The 19,013-nt window shown below is 26.8% G+C and overlaps 2 protein-coding genes and 1 long non-coding RNA gene across 3 annotated transcripts in view; 2 read left to right on the forward strand and 1 right to left on the reverse strand.

The window, feature by feature from the left end:
- LOC111688199 overlaps window positions 1-15,238 on the forward strand; it is a 23,460-nt gene extending 8,222 nt beyond the window's left edge. Inside the window, 5 exon segments of the mRNA XM_023450686.2 lie at window positions 11,551-11,681; window positions 12,208-12,324; window positions 12,502-12,666; window positions 12,723-12,877; window positions 12,947-15,238. Coding sequence (XP_023306454.2) covers window positions 11,551-11,681; window positions 12,208-12,324; window positions 12,502-12,666; window positions 12,723-12,877; window positions 12,947-15,238 — 2,860 coding nt within the window.
- LOC124419520 lies at window positions 11,550-11,953 on the reverse strand. Its single transcript, XR_006940664.1, has 2 exons — window positions 11,859-11,953; window positions 11,550-11,751 (listed from the first exon to the last, which is right to left on the reverse strand). It is a non-coding gene; the product is annotated as an uncharacterized LOC124419520 (long non-coding RNA).
- A 143-nt stretch (window positions 15,239-15,381) lies between the features above and the next one.
- Window positions 15,382-16,348, forward strand: LOC111688210. The gene has a single exon (XM_023450698.2). It carries the CDS (start codon window positions 15,383-15,385, stop codon window positions 15,779-15,781), a length of 399 nt encoding a protein of 132 aa, XP_023306466.2. The 5' UTR covers window position 15,382; the 3' UTR covers window positions 15,782-16,348.
- The last annotated feature ends 2,665 nt before the right edge of the window (window positions 16,349-19,013 follow it).

Genomic DNA, 19,013 nt, shown 5'->3' on the forward strand with positions numbered 1-19,013 from the left:
TTTAGAGTAGTAACGTTAGAAAATTTTGAATTATTTGAAAGAATTTAGTAAAATATTTTTTTCTTAGCGTATACTTGAAGAGAAATAAAATATTGAATAAATTCAGTCTCGATTAAAGTGTCCGATAACTATTAATCTTTTAATATTTAAAAACAAAACTTATTTGTGTTTCTTTATTTTTAATAATGCAATAAAGGCAAACATCCTGTATACTACATCCTGTGCACTTCAATAAAACCTAAACAATTGAGTACAACAAACTAATAACAAATGGAACAATACCAAAATAAAAACAACAAATTTCAGTCTCAACTTCCGTAATACAATTATAGAACATAAAGCTAACAACAGCAAGTAAAACAAGAGGTGCAACTTGCAGCAACAGAAGCATCATTTAATTTTTCCTTGTTTGTTTTTTTAATTCCTACACAAAGAGAATTTTTTAGATCATTGACCGTTGGATGTGGAAATGGGTGGTTCACTTTTAAATTTGTTTGTGTGTAGATGATTGTTTTATGTGGGCTTTTAAATGGGAGTATTGTTTTATTTATGTTTTTGTACTCGTATTTAAAAATATATTTTAGCAAATGATAATTTTTATTTTAGTACATATTCGTTTTACCCGCATAACAACAAACGATTTTAAGCTTTGGGAATTATTTTGTTGTCATATTTATTTTATTTTCAGAGTAAATTAAATCAATTTAATAAGCAGTTTGTTCAGCATACACTGACTTTAGTTTGTACTTAAAATTAAATTTCAAAATTAATGGTCTAAGTTTTACTTTTCATAAATTTTAATGAAATTTAATAGCAGATGTTTAAATTTTACTCAACATAACTCAAATACATTGTTTAGTCAACCATTCAATGTAAACATACATGGTGTAAAATTTTCATGATCTAAATTCGATTAAATTTTAAAAAGTTGTACTTTACTATACATATATTTAAATAAAATTAGTGTCAAATATGGTAGTTATATAGTAATATACATATATATTCAAAATTATTAATAATCACAAAAATAATTAATATTTTCGATAGTAATTGAATAAAATATTGTGTGCTTTAGAATAATCCAAGATCATTGTTTTCTTTACCTTATTAGAAATACCTTAATAATTTCCTTCAAAAGAGTGTACGTACTTCTATCCTTATAAAAAAAATTATATAAAATATTAAACCACTAAATCACTTGTTAATTACTTGCCACAATTTCTTTCGGCTTGTGGAGGTTTAGACCGAAAATACTAACAACATCGTTATTAAAAATACATACAATTTATTTCAAAATATTTCTGAACAATTTTTTCCCTGCCTTTTGCACACAAACTAAAAAGTTGACAAGTTTGTTTATTGTAGCGTTTAGTTGAGAAACTGTTATTTCATATTATGTGATAGTTTTTTTCTTTAACCTTTTTTAAAATCATAGTGGCGTCAAAGTACTTTAATGGATTTGTTACAACAAACCAAACCGAGCAACACACTGCACATACATATATTGAATGTCATAAGAATACAAAAAGGAAAATGAAAAAAAGAATCCAACAACGACAACAGAGAATAAAAAATGTTAAGCGTACCCAGAAGACAAACAGAAGGTGGTGTTGGTGGTAGAGGGCATATGGGTGGTTATTTAGGCAGATTCTAGGTCACATATAGTTGGTTTGAAAAACAAAACTAAAGAAAAAAGTACTTGATTCTTTCTCTGGTCAAGTGCAATGTCATTTTATTAACACTTAAATACTCTGAGACTCACATGCATATAATAAATACATGGATATTCAAATTAGAATTTGCTGCATGCCAAATGAAAATTAATTTGATAATTTTTTTATTATTTTTGTTCAATTTAGGTCAACAGCATAGAACAAAAGAAATAAAGCCAAGTTTTTCCAAAGGCCTAGCAAAAAGAGTTTCAATATAATTATTGTGAATTTTTAACATTTCTTTTAAAAGAAAAATATTTATATAAAAAAAAACCTGAAAATAACGACCAAGTGTTTTAATGGGGTTAGTAGTGCAATATTATTTTTTGTTTTTGCACAAACTGCAATAAAACAATTTTGAAATATTTGAATGTCCTAAACACGAATCTGCTTGTAGAATATATAGATTTATTACATCAATTTATTAGCCAATATACTTTTTTAGTTTTTCAAATATTTTATTTTGGTTGCAGTTAAAAAAAAAATAAATTTCTGTGAGTGTTTAAAATTAATAATTAAATTAAAACTTAAAATGTGATGATAATATCAGAACTGAAGATGAAAGTGCCTATAAATTAAAATAAAAAAGATATAGAAATTACTGTATCTAAATAATTTTAAAAATAACTTAAAATATACAAACATGATATTGCGTTGATATTTGGTTTAATCAAAATTGCCGTATATTATATATATTTTTTATACCCTACACCACTTTAGTGGGGAGGGTATATTGGGTTTGTGCTGATGTTTGTAACGCACAATAATATTGGTCTTATACCCACCTTAAAGTATACCAATAGGCTCACAATAATTTTCTGAATTGATTTAGCCATGTCCGTCCGTCTGTTTGTCCGTCCATGTAAACCTTATAATCAAACTTCAGGCTGCAGATAATTGAATGAAATTTGGTACATGACTTTAAAAGATGGGAAATATATTGCAAATTAAGTTCGATCACTTGCCATAGTATATAAATTTTTATTTGTTAAGAAATTTCACAAATAAAATAATTCAAATATTTGCTTATACATACATATTGTATACATATTTCGTTCATAAGAGTAAATATTTTGGTATTAAAAATTCTCACTGCATAATTGATCGTCTTCAAATATGTTTTTTTCTTTATTGTATTTGCTAAGTTAGCAAAACTTAATCAGTGGGTCAACAATAGTTCTACCACATTAATAATACGTAATTATCCAAAGTGGTAATTAATTGTCACTTATCACAAAAAAAATAAATTCATATAGTGCTATATAGTACATACACATGCTTTATCGTTTATATTTGAAAATAAACCAGTTTTATTGTTCCGACCTTGTTTTCATATTATTTTAACTGTTATTTTTATATTTGTTTAAACAATTTATAATATTTGATGATTTCTTAAAACATTTTTTATCATAAAAAATAGTAATAATAGTAAATTTTTGTGGATTAGGCTCAATATATATTGTGATTTATATCATACTAATCCATATTTTATAGCAAAACTTTTTTATGGGCTTGAATCGGTTTAATGAACTATTTACTGGAAACTAGTTATTTGTGAATAATTAAGTTATTACGCAATTTAAAAAAATGTAAGATTTTTAGGTTGATAACTACAAATATTTACTTCTGTTTAATAAAAAAAGAATAATTCAAAATTTAGTTTTAACAAAATGTTTAAATTAGTTCATTGTACTAAATCATAAAAAATTCATTGCGTACATTTATTCTATTTTATTAGACTCTTCTGATAAACGAGTAGTTGATAACATGTTATTTATCTTATATTTTATTTTTTTTGTATTTGTTAAATATTTAACAAGTTAATGAATCATTACTCTAATAGAGCAATGTTTGTCAATCAATTTAAATTGCTGTTCCTAAATGAGCAATGTAGTTATTGTGTAATTCAAGTAGAATTTTCAATACCCTTTAGTTAAAAAATGGGCCATTTCTTTACTTATCTTACTAATTATTTATAAAGGTTATTATTATTAAAGTTTTTATCCATATATAATAAAAAATTTTAAAATAAATTTCACTTTTATGTGTGTTTTCTTAAAAAAACTAGTTAAATACAATAGAACATTTGTTGTTATTTAATTTTATCTATTAATATAGATACTTATAAATTTGTTAAATTTTTATAAATAAATATGACTAATAATGTTCATTCATTGTGATTCAATATTTGAAAAATATTCACGATTCTTTAGTTCCATATAAGTTCATATAAGTATAATAGAGAAAAATGTGTAAAGTAAAAATGCTATCATAATGTGAAGCACTAAAATATTCATACATTTAGTCAATGTACTATAATTAAATAAGTCAGTGAATAAGTAAAAATTTAGTAAGTAGCCCAGTGACATTGTTCTTTATAAAGTTTATGGCCAACCTTTAGTCTCTTCTTTCTTACACGTCGTAAAATAAAGTAAATAGTTTATAAAAACAACAATCAAAAACTGTTACTTTATATTTAAATGAGTTATCTAAAGGAATTTATTCGTAAAAAACTGCCTTAAAAAAGTATTTAGAATAAAAGTTGTAATGTAGAAACTACAAAAATTTTAACTTTACAATTTTTATCCTTTATAAATATATAATCGAAAAGTTAATAATTTTTAACATCAAATGTGCAAGGTGAATTTCAGGCTTTAAATGTTTAAATATTACCCTTTTTTAATTGAATTGATCATTTTGAAGTCAAACGTAGGACTACATCAATTCAAGTCGTTTGCTTCTTTTCCCATTATCAAACACTATGACCTGACTCCCTCCACCTCAATAAGTGGGTGCGACTTTAACAATATAGTTTTTAGTCCTCGGTTTTCAATCTAGGAAATGGAAAATGTTGTTGTCCTTGTTGCATTAAACACGTAACCTTTCATGCTTAAAATCCGTTAAATAACAAAAATGTTTACATACAAAAAATGAATATTATAAGAACATTTATGTACTATATATGTATTAGGGTTTTCATAACCGATTTATTTTGAATATTTATATTAAATAAAATAATTTCATTAAATAGTTTGTGAAATAAAATTTTTTATTAAAAAAAAAAACATTTTAATAAAAACTATTTTTGGATTTTTTTTATGAAAGAACATAGTAAAGGATTATGTATATCTTATATAAAATCAGGTATATTTTTGCTTAATTTCAATTTTAAAAATATTGCTACAAAGATTATATGATACCTTCTTTTAGCAGAGCCATAAATCTGCTTAATGTTGCAAACCCTATAAATGTAAGAATGAGACACTATATAATAATGTTAAGGTTTCTTCTTGTCGACTGCTTATTTGGCACTATAGTAGTAGTGTTGTTTAATTAACTGATTGACTGCACAGTTTCTAACAATAATGCTCCACATGACATACATAAATATTTTGTTTAACTAATAGCTGTAAGTTTCATTTGTTCTAGATTTGAATAAGATATTTTTTAAACAAGGTATTTTTGTTGTTCTCCCTCCTATCCTCTTATTAATTAATTTCTTGTTTGTTGTCTTTCTTTCGATTTATCTATTTTGTATGTTTTGTTGTAATTATTATTATAATTAGTTTACACTCTCAACTCTGCACTATATTTTCACATTCCCTCCAGTAGTGACATTTACATAAGATTGCTTTTTTGCCACCTTTTATTTTATATTTAGTTTTAAATCTTAAGGGATATAAAATGTCATTAGTATGTAATGGTTATGACGTTTTATATCCTTATTCATCCAAATACAATAAATTTTGTATGGAATAAAAATATTGGTATGCATTAAGAAACTATTTAATACTACAGAATTTAAAGGAATAAAAATGGATTTTCATACTAGAACTATTTATAATTAAAATAACTATTATTAAATTTAAACAAAAAAAAAGAATTGTCTTATGATATAATTTATATAGCACTACATTTTCTTGTCCAGGGCTTTACTTAAATATGTAAAACTGTAATACAATTCTATATAAACCAAAATCGTTACCAACGTTTTTCTTTAAAAAAGTTGTCTTTATAAAAATTATTTCAGAATTGTATTTCTAACGGTATTAGAATGCTACAAATCAAATTTCATTGAGTTGAAACAACAAGAAAATTGATCACCATTTTTATAGCATTCGACGCTTTCATACAGACTTCTTTCTATATATGTTTCAAATTTCTTGAAAATCGATATTTTTGCCCGATTTTCTCATTTTTTTTCACCCTTTTGGTCCAAATTTTGAAGAACAATATAGCCTATCGCCTCCAAACTGCGAAACAGACACATGTATGTATATTAGGATATTTCTCATATGTTTAACATTTATATCTCTATAATTAAATGTGTATTTAGTATATTTGGGTGTTTATTTTGTCATTTATTTCAATTTATCATGATTTTATTTGAAATCTTTTTGTGATATTCAATATAATTTATTGATTTTCGATTTAATTTTCTGACTTTTTTGTTAATATTTTTCTTTACTATGTATTTGCCATTTTTCCATATTTATTTATTTTTCATTTAATATTCTTTGTTTTGTTCTTTTTTATACAAATATATGTGAAAGGTTTTTTTTTTATTGTTCATACATTTTTCGCTTTGACCATATTCATTTATTTTAATGGTTGAATAATTATAATCTATGTAGACATGACACGAGCAGTTGATTTGTATATTTAGTCTGTCTATATTTCTTCATACTTATTGAAATCTTATTAAACTAAATGATTTTTATTTTATATACATATACCTATTATCGACTCATTTGTACATTCCAAAATCAGTAACAGTTTCTATGAATAATGTGATAAGAATATTAAAATTGTAATAAAAATCGCAATCACAATGAAATTGTGGCAACATTGTATTTAAGAATTGTTAAAAATTATATTCATATTTATAAAATTCTTCAACTTTTTTAACGTTTACACGTTTTAGAGTTCATTTCATTAGTGTTTTAATTTTACAAAATCTGTGGAAAAAAATTAAATAAATTTATCAAAGATCGTAACCGTTTGAGTTTAAAGTCGCCGCTATATGCTGATAAGACTGCTGATGTCAATGTGTGGCATGTTATGTGATTGCCTATGTCTTATTGCAGTTGAATTTTAAATAAATAAATAAATAAATAAATAAATAATAAAAATGAAATGTTATTGAAATAACTGTAACTATTATTGAAATTTTTTCATAAAATGTAAAAGCGAAGTGTAGGAAATAACTTATTATTTAAGATATAATCATAAAACGAAAAATATTAGGAGATCCACTTTTTAATGTTTATCTGATAATATATGTACATGTTAGTAGAATTTTGAATTAAAATATGTTTTGTAAAAACACTTTTAATTAAAGAAAATGTTTTTTTGACTAATAATTATTTTATTCTTTCTTACACTTCTTCCATTATTATTGTGTTGGCATTTAAGAAAATTATAAATAACATTTTCTTTTGTTTATTCAATTTATTAAGACTTTGTCTTTTTAACTTATAAACTAAACACTTTTAACTGTAAAATAAATAATTTTTACAAACAAAATAATCAGTTTTTTTAAATAATTGTATCTAACTTCATGATCATAAATGTTAAATCTCATGCAGTTTATAGCTCTCCCATATTAATATGCACAATGATCGTCACATTTATGAATTGTATGGAAATACAAGGCTGTTTTGTTACATTTTTATAAATAACTATTATGTTACAATTCATTAATGACATAATAAGGCATAATGATAACGACGATGATGAAAATGCATGCAACACCTTGATTTGTATTTCTATTCTCTTTGAAATGTTATACATTTATTCATTTCGTCTGTCAATATGCATTTATTATGAATATGAATGAATGAATGAATGAATGGCTGAATATATACTTCCTTTACTTATGTAAAAGCAAATTTATTTTTTTCTTTGGCACACGACTATTTATTCTATTTCTTTTTATTTATGGTTTTTGTTTAAAACATTTAACACTAAAAAAGTAGTTAGTTCATTTGATATATTATTATTGTTCATTGTTGTTATGCTTTCATACAAATAATTCTCATTTTAATCTGTAATCTGTCTTGTCATTCATCAAATGCACGCACACTCTTAGATACAAACCATCAAACATACATACATACATACATACATACATACATACATACATACATACATACATACATACATACATACATACATACATACATACATACATACATACATACATACATACATACATACATACATACATACATACATACATACATACATACATACATAATGATTTGGTACATTACAGGTGACCAAAAAACAATGATTTTTTTCGTGGGTCTCATTTTTTTTTCATTATTGTCCACAATTAACTAAATAGTGTAAAATTTTAGCATTCAAATCTTATCTCTAAAATAAAATTAAAACATCCAAACTAAATCGATACTTTTTGGACACCTCAAATGAACATCCATATCAAGAATGTCAGTAAAAAAAACGAATTCTCTTGCTCACTATAAATGTTCTATTCTTTTGTTATTATTTCAATAAATGATTGTATATATGTGGAAATTTAGTTGAAAAATAGTTTATAATAAAAAAGTTTATCTTTTACAATCCATTTAATAAGAAAAATCATTTCGCAATCGAAAAATTTTAAGCCAAATTTCAAAATATCTTGAAAAATAAACGATTCTGATGTTTACAAAACCAATTTTAGCTTTACGTAGTACATTTGTATAACTCAAACCCAATTATAACGAATTCCGAGGGATCGGTCAAAGTTCGTAATACGACGGGCAAAGTTTTTGTAGCTCCAAAAAGAAAGAACTGTTTTACGAAGTTAAAATGAATACGAATTATAAATTTATTTAATATTTGTTTCACATATTTCTATTTCCAACAAACCTATGATTTTAATACATTATTTTGATGTTCACTTTAAAAAAGATAAAAGGGACTGAAAAAGCTGTTCGTTTCATTCGAGGCGTCGTAGGTTATTACGTTGCTTTGTATGAATATAGTTAACAAAATATCAGGACTCGAAAAATTGTCGTAATAATTGAGAATACGTTATAACCGATTTCGTTAAAAGTGAGTTTGACTATATATGTATTTTTATAGTCAAATTATAATAATTTTAAAATAACAGAAATTTGATTTATGCCGGTTAAAAATGCAAAAACATAGTATTTAAGTTGAACCGTTAATAAGATTTCAACTAAAATTATTATTTTTAAAAGGCCATTTAAGATTGTCCTCGTCTTTTTCACTATATGTACAAACATATTTATGTACTTGTGATGATTCTTGTCGTGGTAGTCGTTAAATTAATACATATGTATATGAATGTTTTTAAATTCATGTATGTGTGGTATGTTTAGCTGTTATGTCGGAGTATTCAAAGATAAACTAGGTTATTAAGTAAAAAACTTTGAAATCCACAATCAACAAAAAAGTTTGTATAGAGATGATCAAACACACTTTAGTACATCACAAATTTAAATAAAACATATTTTTAATTTAGATAGATGTATTAAATAAAGCCTTTTGATAAAAGACCTAAATGACAAATTAAGCGAATAATTAATATTCTAAAATAAGTATAAATTAGTATAATCGCATAAATCCCGAGATTAATAACATTTCTCTACTATTATTATTATTCTGAAAATATTGCTTTATAGATAAGACCCAATGGGTCCTATTCATAAACTTTTATCAATGGTTTATAAATAAAATTTTGATCTATAAATCTTTGAGAAATGTCTATGAATAAGGCAGATTGTGTTTAGGGCTTCAAACAATTTATAGTTATTTTTTTAATCACAGCTATTGTAATCTAAACTTGGGTCCTTTATAAAATAATGTGACAATTATAAGTGTGGTAGTCAATGTACAAGCGCAAAAAAAACTTAATCTCAATGGATTTGTTTTGTGTGGATCTGAATATGCGGATTTTTTATAACGACTACTAACTACTACATGTGATGATGATGAGTGCATTTCATTATTGTTTGTATTTCTATGGGTTTTTGATTGCAAAGTGTTAAGTTACAGTTGTTTCTGAACTCATATGAACATTTTGAAAGAGATATTATTTCTTCTGGTTTTTTTCTGCTGTTGTTTTTATTGTTGTATACACAATTTTATATATATTTAAAAAGTAGAACTGTAGTTACATAATTTTATCACAATTAACATTTCAATTTTGTTTATTTTTTGTTTGAAATAAGTGATTGTAGTGACTAAATGACTACTTACAATATAAATATTTAACAGGAATGATAATTTAAATGCGAGCTAATTGTTATAACCTTTAAAATATAGTTCACTGTCATTGTCACAGACTTATGTATGCACTTAGGAGTATTAGCCATTTTTGAAAATAGAATATATCTCGTGTAAGGCCCGTATTTAAAAAGATGAATGTGAAACACTATTTAAAATTTTGTATGAAAAAACAATTGCAAAAACTGAGTAATATTCATACAATAGTTTACAATTTTTTTCCTTTTCTTCTTTCTGAATTTGGGAATAAGTTTAAAACTTATATTACATTTTTCAATACTTGTATGTATGCTATGTATATGTTAAATCAACTTTAAAAAAAATTTAACGCTAGAACAAGATATTTGAGTATTCTCATTAACAACCATCATAGAGTCTTTAAATTGACTCTATAGGATGACTTTTTAAGGAGTTAAATCTAGAACAAGTTTACTCATCCTATAAGTAAATAATGTCCCTACAAGGGCATTTCAGATTACATAATTGATAATTTAAAATAAATTTATAAATAACAAAGGCCATTTATGAATTTATTTTAAATTATAAATGTACATATGTATATGTAATTATGTTTTTTAAATAACAAAAGCTTTTAAAAGTTAAGGCAACATTTTACATCAATGTGTACATAACTTTTTAGCCACAATTTTCTTTTAACATACACATTCCTTTGAATGCTCAAGGAAATTTATTTATATTTCTGTTTTATTTATTTTATTTTTCTTCTGGTGTTAAAGTTAAAATGTATACATTGCTACAAATATTATAATGTTAAAGTGGGCAAATTTGTTACACATTTTACATGTTTTTTTTAGTTTGTATTTTTTGTTTTGCTTTTAATATTTAGTAATTTTATCGATTTTCAGTTTTGTATATATTTTTTTTCTGCCTTTCATATTTAAACGTTATTTAGTTAACAATTTCCTTAATATTTACGTGTAGTTCTCATTTACAATACATCGTTTAAATATAACGTCCAAGTAAGTATTTAAAGTGTGTACTTTCATAATAAATTCCAAACCCTTTTTTGCATTTCGGCACGTTTGTTTAGACAAACGTTAAATGTTTGTTGTTCTAAATACAAAGTTAATGAATGGTTAAAAAGGGGGCCAGTCCAATCAGTCCAATGAAGTAAGAAAAAACCAAGTACAAATATGGTTAGTAACAAAGTGTTTCAAGTAAAACATTTAAACTTTTTTTTAAAGGATAATGTTAAAAAAATCGTTTGTGATTATGTATTGCAATTTTAAATAACTCATGCAATGAAAATTATTATTAAACTTCAAAATATTAATTGTTACGTTTGATTTTATTTAAATTCCTTTAAAGATTACATATTCATGGTTTGTCAGGCTTTCACCACATTTTATTTGGTATCTTTTCAAATATTCTATCGAAACCTCTTGTATCTTTGATAACCATTGAATAAACATAATATATAAATATATAATACATATAAATAGTATGTATATATATTTTTAACCGTATACTACAATATTTTATTATTCATAAATATCCTTTTTTATCTGTGTTTTATTCTACATTTATTAATAAAGCTATTTCATTTTTATATTTTTAGGTTTTCCAAACGTTATGAGCTTCCGCTTCTCGTCCAGAGTGTAGTAATGAATGTTACAATGTTCCTAATGATACATCTGTGCGTTAAGGTTAAACGTGGTAATGCCAACAACAGAGAACGCACATTTTTAGGTTTGTATTTTTCAATTAAGAAAAAATATACATATACATATATTTTACCATAGAAAATAGATTTCACAGTCTGTTATTCGATTAAATATATATAAAAATAAAAATTAATTAAGAAAATATAAAATTCTTAAAAATTAAATCTGGAATATACAGTTCTTCTTAAGTAATTTGTTTTACCTTATGTGTTCTATAAAACCGATCCTAAGAGCATTAATTTTGCTTAAGGAAGTCTTTGTAGTATTTAAATAATTTTGAAATAAATAAGATTGTTTTTTTTTTCTTCTACACAAAAGAGCGAAAAGCCTTTATATTCAAGAAAAAACTGTGAAATTACTACTTTTATTTTTATACTGCTTGACTAAGCATAAAAACAACAACTTGTAATAATTCTTGCTTTTTTTCTTTGTTTTTATTTTTGCGTTATTTTATTACTATCGCTTCTAATAATTTATTGCTATAAAATTTATTGCTGCATGTACAATTACTTTGCAAAAATGGAAATGAAAAAATTATATACATGAAGCAGGTGATGATCTGCGTCTACCGAAAGCGGTAATGACTGACACTGATACAGCAGGTTCAGTTTCGATATCCACGGAAGCTGGTCCATTAAAACGTGCCCGATCACGGCATTATTTAAGTGGTAAGCAATGCAATTGAAGATGATCTATAATTATTCATATATTTCTATATTTATTGAAAATTGGCTTTGAGTTTAATTCAAAATTTTGTTTACATTGAATAAAGTTCATTTCTTTTTGTCTTAATCAAATTATTGTAGCGCCCTTTTTTAACTTAATTTTTCTTGTAATATTTTTAGATCTAGATTTAAAGTATTTTTGGAACTGGACAGATTTCCAATCATATTTGGATTTTATGCTTGTTGTTTGGGCAGTAGGAGCTGCCATAACATATCTTATGCTTTCTATTGACTGGTTTATGGAAACAGTTGGTTTTGTGGCCGTCTTTACAGAGGCCATGTTAGGTTGGTTTTCAAAATTTCAAAAAAATATTTCGTAATTTACTTAATACCAATTTTAGGAGCTCCTCAATTTGTACGAAACTTTAAAAATAAATCTACATATGGCATGAGTATTCATATGGTACTGATGTGGACACTGGGTGATATGTTTAAGACTGGTTACTTCATTGCAAGAAATGCGCCATCACAGTTTTGGATATGTGGCACATTACAGGCTAGTTTTTAAATACTTTAAATTAAAATTTTATATACATTGCTTATAACTTCTTCTCTTGCTCTGTAGGTGAGTCTTGATATTGCCATATTAATGCAAGTATGGATATATCGTCATAACTCGAAACCACGTGATGTGCGACGCGGAGATTAGCAGTTTGCCCCCGAAGAACAACAACAGCAACAAACAGAAAATCAACAACAAAATTCACACTCTAACAATCTTAACAACAACAATTCCGACAGCATTAGTCAATCAATACCAAACACAATTAGTAGCGGCAGCGGGGATGACCATCTCTTGACTGCCCACGCCGATGATGAATTCAATAAAAACTATCACGACAATCGGGCATTTCAATATCACAATAACAACTCACTGAACCGTAAGGGAGGCAAAAACATAACAACCAAACAAACAACCATAACCAAAGATGATGAAAAAGATAAGAACGGCTTAGATGTACTTGATGTGGTTATTGTCCACAAGGGCTACAGAAACCTCAAAGAAGATGGTGGCATAGCCAATAATATATGCTCTTGTAAGCAACAAATACTAACGACACAATTACTAAGTGAACCAAGGAAACGGCACAATGCCACACAGACTCCTACATCATTGATTAATTGGGAACAACGTTCGGCAGAACGCCGATGTAGAAAGAACGAGCCGCATAAGCCGTGCTACTGTTGTGAGAAACACTGTATGTGTTTGGCGGCATCAAAGAGAAGGGATTATTGTAATTGTTCAGAGGTTCAAAGGTGCCAACAACACTGCCAACACACTATAACACCTACCTCACATTGTTGCTGCTCCGCAACGCACTATCCTCACTACTGTACGGGTCATCAGTATGCAGCAGTAATGTCAGGAAGTGATAAGGATGCACCAGCTGCAATAACAGAATTTGGTCATTTACCGGTTTGTACTAAGGACCGTAGTTTTAAACGTCATAAACGTTGCTCTTCGGGACGCCATTCCCGTCCGCCCCACATGTATCATCTACATAAGAAGCACTGCTCCTCTGTGGGCCATCTTCCAAATACTTGTACTAAGTCTTCCCTGGATTCTAGTGACGATCAAAATCAAAGATTGTCGTCTTCGGGCGTTATGCAAGAAATTGCTATAGAAATAGATGCTGCTACTATGACCGAAGACAATACTACAACAGCTACTTCGAATTTTGCTTTTAAAATGGCAGCCGATAGCGCATTAGCTCCCATTATAAGAGCTCCTATTCACGTTGATAGCGATGATGGTGGTAGAGGAAAACGTCAGAGGCGAAGATCTTCATTGAACTCAAACACTACCATTGAAACTGATGAATTGTCCAACGAAGACGTAATGGATACGGATATGCGCCGTTATATGGGAGGTGGTCGATGTTATTGCCATTGTTGTGACCATATGTGCAAGGACTCGTCAGCCGTTAGGCCCATACAAAATGAATGTGTTAAAATAAAACGCAAACGTTTCATAGCAGCAGATGACTATTGTAGTAGCTGTTCTAGATGTTCTAGTTGCTCGTGCTCTCATGTACATTCTAGTAGTTGTAGCAGTTTTGAAGAATGGCCTTTAGAAGGTCGACATTCCGTTCGTTCAGCACCACATGGCTCACATGCATTCACAGTGTCTGCTGATTGTCATCATTGTCATCCACAACGACAAACTTCCCAGACGAGTACAGAAGATTTGGAAGGCCATGAACTCGACTTAAATGGTGAAGTAGAGGAAGAGGTCCAACCGCAACCTTTAGTTCAAGAAACCACCGATAGTTCTGCTCGTACTAGTCGCCGCAGCAGTGTTAGCATTAGTTTCTGTTCCTGCAACTCTAATACTTGCTGTTACTGCAGCGGCAGTTGTGAAGAGTCGCATACTGGTCATATGTGTACTGCCAGAGATGCTACAATAGCCTCTTTAACATTAGGTAAACTTGGTCCATTCGAGGGTGAAGAGGGTCACTCCAGTACCTTAACACCACTAACGAATCCCTCCTCTGTGGTATCTACACCCGGAGACGAAGGAGATATTACCATACGTAGCTTAAGTAATGCATTCTCTGAAGATACATCTTCCCAAAGTCACTCTGCCGAATATTTTTCACTATCCTCAACCAACCAAATATCACAAGGAACGCCTCGTAAGTTACCGACAACAGATAACAAGAATTTGTCCACGCCAACTACTGGAACTTCTGCTAGTACTGGTATACCTAATGTTGCGGTAATCGACACAACTACTAATACGACCTCAAGTCAGGGAGATAATGCTAATGGCCATAAAGGACGTAAACCTTGTAAGCACTATAGTAAACATCATCGTCACAAACGGGAGGATTCACCAGTCGACTCTTACTTATGACGAAGTGTTTCGCTGGTCACTTGGCCAGCCATTGATGTAAATTCTTTACTTCAACAAACAATACGCCAATCAGCCATACTTCAAGAATCAATAAGCACAACAAGAGGAACCGACAAAAAGGATTATTTACCTTCGTCGGGTAAAATGAAAAGGAAATCGCCTACGCATTTAACTGCCGTACAACAGCACCATTATCACCATCGCGACTTGTCAGTGGGCAGCAATGATTCTTCCTCAGCTACGCTAACCTCGATTGTAACCATTGCGAAGTTTCCACCACAATCGTCGTCGACATCATTGCATACATCTCGGTCTCTGTCACTATCTTCGACACCGCAACAGCAATCGATACAATCGTTATCGGCAGTAACGGCGATACGCGGTAGCAATGGGTCGGCTGTAGTTACAACTACAGCTTCCGCTCCTAATACGGGTCGTGTAAAACGTACTTCAAAGTTTTCGCCGCTAGCAGCAGATGCTTTCAATTGCGATCCTTTGCTAAACGCGGCCCAAGAAAGACGTTCTACCGAGATTATTTTATAGCAACTTTGCCATCTTCAAAGTTTCCTTTGTAAAACAAAAATAGCTTCCTTTATGTGGTATTGGTGTTTCTTAACATATTAAGTTTGTTTTAGTAAATTATACTATAATTATAATTCAGTTCTATTCCATTTTGAATATTTTCAAATCCTAAACATTATAGGTGAATAGTTACTGATTTCAAATCAAGTCAAAGGCTGTGCATTAATTTTTTAAACAAAATTAAGATTAATAACTTTTAGTGACGAGTACACTACAAAACATATTTCTAATTCTGCCATATTTTCTAATTCTAAATTTTCGCTCTACGCTGCTGATGTAAATTGATTTGCGCTAGTTATGCTTATATGTAGTTTGAAAAATTTGAAAAATTTTATTACAAAAGCGAATATTGTTGTCAGATTTGATATTAATTCGAAAATTGTAAATTTTGTTGTTTTTTCGGGGGTTATTTTTATTTTTATATAAATAAAAATGAAAGTTTTAATTGTATCCGCGTGTTGGATTACTAAATTAATACATATGTATATTGTACATTTCTTTTAGCATTAATTGAAAAAGAAATACTGTTAAAAATTATTTAAATAAAAACTGATAAAAATTGCTGCATTTTGAAATGAAAGTTAAATGACGAATATGTTAGAGAAATTGAAATGATTAATTTATGTTTCATTCATATTGGTAAAATTTATTAGTTTTTTTTATTTATGACTCTCTAACATGTTTGTTGTTTTATCATTTATCTTTTAAAATGTAATGTGTTAATTAAAATTATTTTCTCTGCTAAAATACACTCGCAGCCAAAATAGCTAAAATTAGTTCAAATTTAACGTCCTTACATTTTTCTATCAAGTTTTTTTTTTTTGTAAATCATGTTTATTTTTTTAAATTAGTTTAATATTTCTTTAATAAAGTAATAAAATAACAAACATATCCATACTAGAACAATTAAATTATAATTTTACACGATCTCTGATAAAGCAAATATATATAATATAATACATACATATTTATGTAGATATCTAACTAAATATAGAACTTTAAATCAGAGACTTATTATGAATTTATTAGTTTTTATAGTTTTATTTTAATAAAATACACATTTTCATATCATTTTTTTCGTTTTTTGTAAGATTAGTTAATTTTTTTTAATTTACTATAATTTTTTCAATAGATTTAAGTATAAAAAATAAAGTTTATATAAATGTTAATATAAATTTGAAGAAAAAGAGAAATATAAAACAAACAAATGATAATCTCGTCAAAAATTAAAAATATTTTGTTTTTATTTCGATAATTATTTTTCGCAGCATATGTTTAGTTGTATTCTTATACAATAAAAAATTAATAAACTTTGAAAAATGTTTTAAGGTTCATTTGAAAAGAAACAAACAAAAAATACTTCCTTACGAAAAACTGAGATTCCGTTAAAAACACACAAATATATATTGAGTTGAAAACCAAACAAAACAATTTAATTGAAAGATTAAAAACGAACAATAAAAAGATAAATAAACAAACGTAAAAGTATTAATTAATTAATTAATTAAACGACCAATATATTTTGGCCAGAAATATACAAAATCTTAAAAAAATTTAATTTATTATACCACACCTACATTTTAGGTTTAAGGAGAAAAACTTAAAAAGTATGAATATTATTATTAAAACAAACCCTAAGGGTTATTTATAAAATTTTGTTGATTAGTATGTAGCCTTTCTGTATAACTAATGAAATAAATAACAAATTAAATTTAGTTTAAAGTAATAAAAAGATTATTAAATATTTCGTAAATAAAAATTAATAAAAACCTTATATATAACAAGGTATTAAATATGAAATTGAATTCTAAACACTAACTAAATAAACTAAGCAAATGTGAATGAATAAAATTTAAAAATATTTTTAAATAGAGCTCAGTTTTTGTTTAAAAAAATTTTGAATTTTCTGTGCCCTCCGTTGTAGTTTAAATTTCTTGAGAGTTTAAAAATATCGCAATTATTATATTAATATTTACGAAATTCATAACCTTCAAGGAAAAATTGCAAAAAACAAAACATTAGTATTAATGATACAAATAAACTGTTTTTATTAGGAGGGTATAAGATAATGTAATTTTTATTCAGTTGGTGTTTTTTTATTTTTTTCAATTACGAAATTATACAGTCTGTTTATAATAGTTTAGTAATAAAATAAATTTCTCCATTTTCTCTAATATTTTTGAAAATGTTGGATTTCTAAAAGTAGTTTTATTCACTCCAATTCTGCATTTCGATTACTTTACGCAACGAAAAAAATCAATGTTTTACGTTTGTGTGTATTCTGCTTTACGTTCGTAGCTACGTTTTTGCAAGTCGTTAAAAAAAAAATAAAAATATTAAATTTTCTTTCATCTATTACAACTTTTATACATACTCATTCAAATCAAAAAATTGAGTCAAAATTGGAAAAATAATATTCAATTATAATCGTAATTGGATTATATTGTCTAAAGAATATAGAACCAGACAGTATAGTAATTTTAAAATAAAAAATAAACTTATTTAGAAACAAAACATAATTTTTTAATATTTTAGAAAATGGTGTAATTTGTAGGTTAACAAGAAAGTTATAACAAAACTATTTAAAAATAAAACTAAAGAAATAAAAAAAAATTGCGTACACTGTCTTTTTACTCCCATTTTTTCCCTATGTAACCTGTATTCCAATATATACCCAAGTATATACATACTATATATTATATATATACAAATAATATAAATCGTTTGCATGTAAAGAAATCTTCTTAATCGTCTTTATATATTTAGAAACAGCAACTATAAAAAGTATCAGTCGTATTACACACACAACAATTACATTAAAATAAAATAAATTATTTTTTATGTAAATGACAAAGCAATAAATAATAATTAAAAAATGTATTATTAATTAAAAAAACTTACTAAACAATTACAAAATTAATTACACAACTTAAAACATTCAAAATACCATTACAATGAAAACAACTATTTTTTCTTTTTTGGAAATTTTTTAATTATTATAAAATTTAGCATGTTTTTGATTCCCATTATAATCTCTCTCTTTCTATTTAACATACAAGAAGTAGTACATGATTATTAAGAAAGTAAAAAATATATATTTAATGAATTTTAGTGGTATGTACATAAAAACAGATACAAAACGTGGAGAGTGTTAAAATTTCCCACAAAAAAAGGACAATTTAAATATTAAAAC

The sequence above is a fragment of the Lucilia cuprina genome, chromosome 2 (assembly GCF_022045245.1).
Source record: "Lucilia cuprina isolate Lc7/37 chromosome 2, ASM2204524v1, whole genome shotgun sequence".
NCBI classification, from domain to species: Eukaryota; Metazoa; Arthropoda; class Insecta; order Diptera; family Calliphoridae; genus Lucilia; species Lucilia cuprina.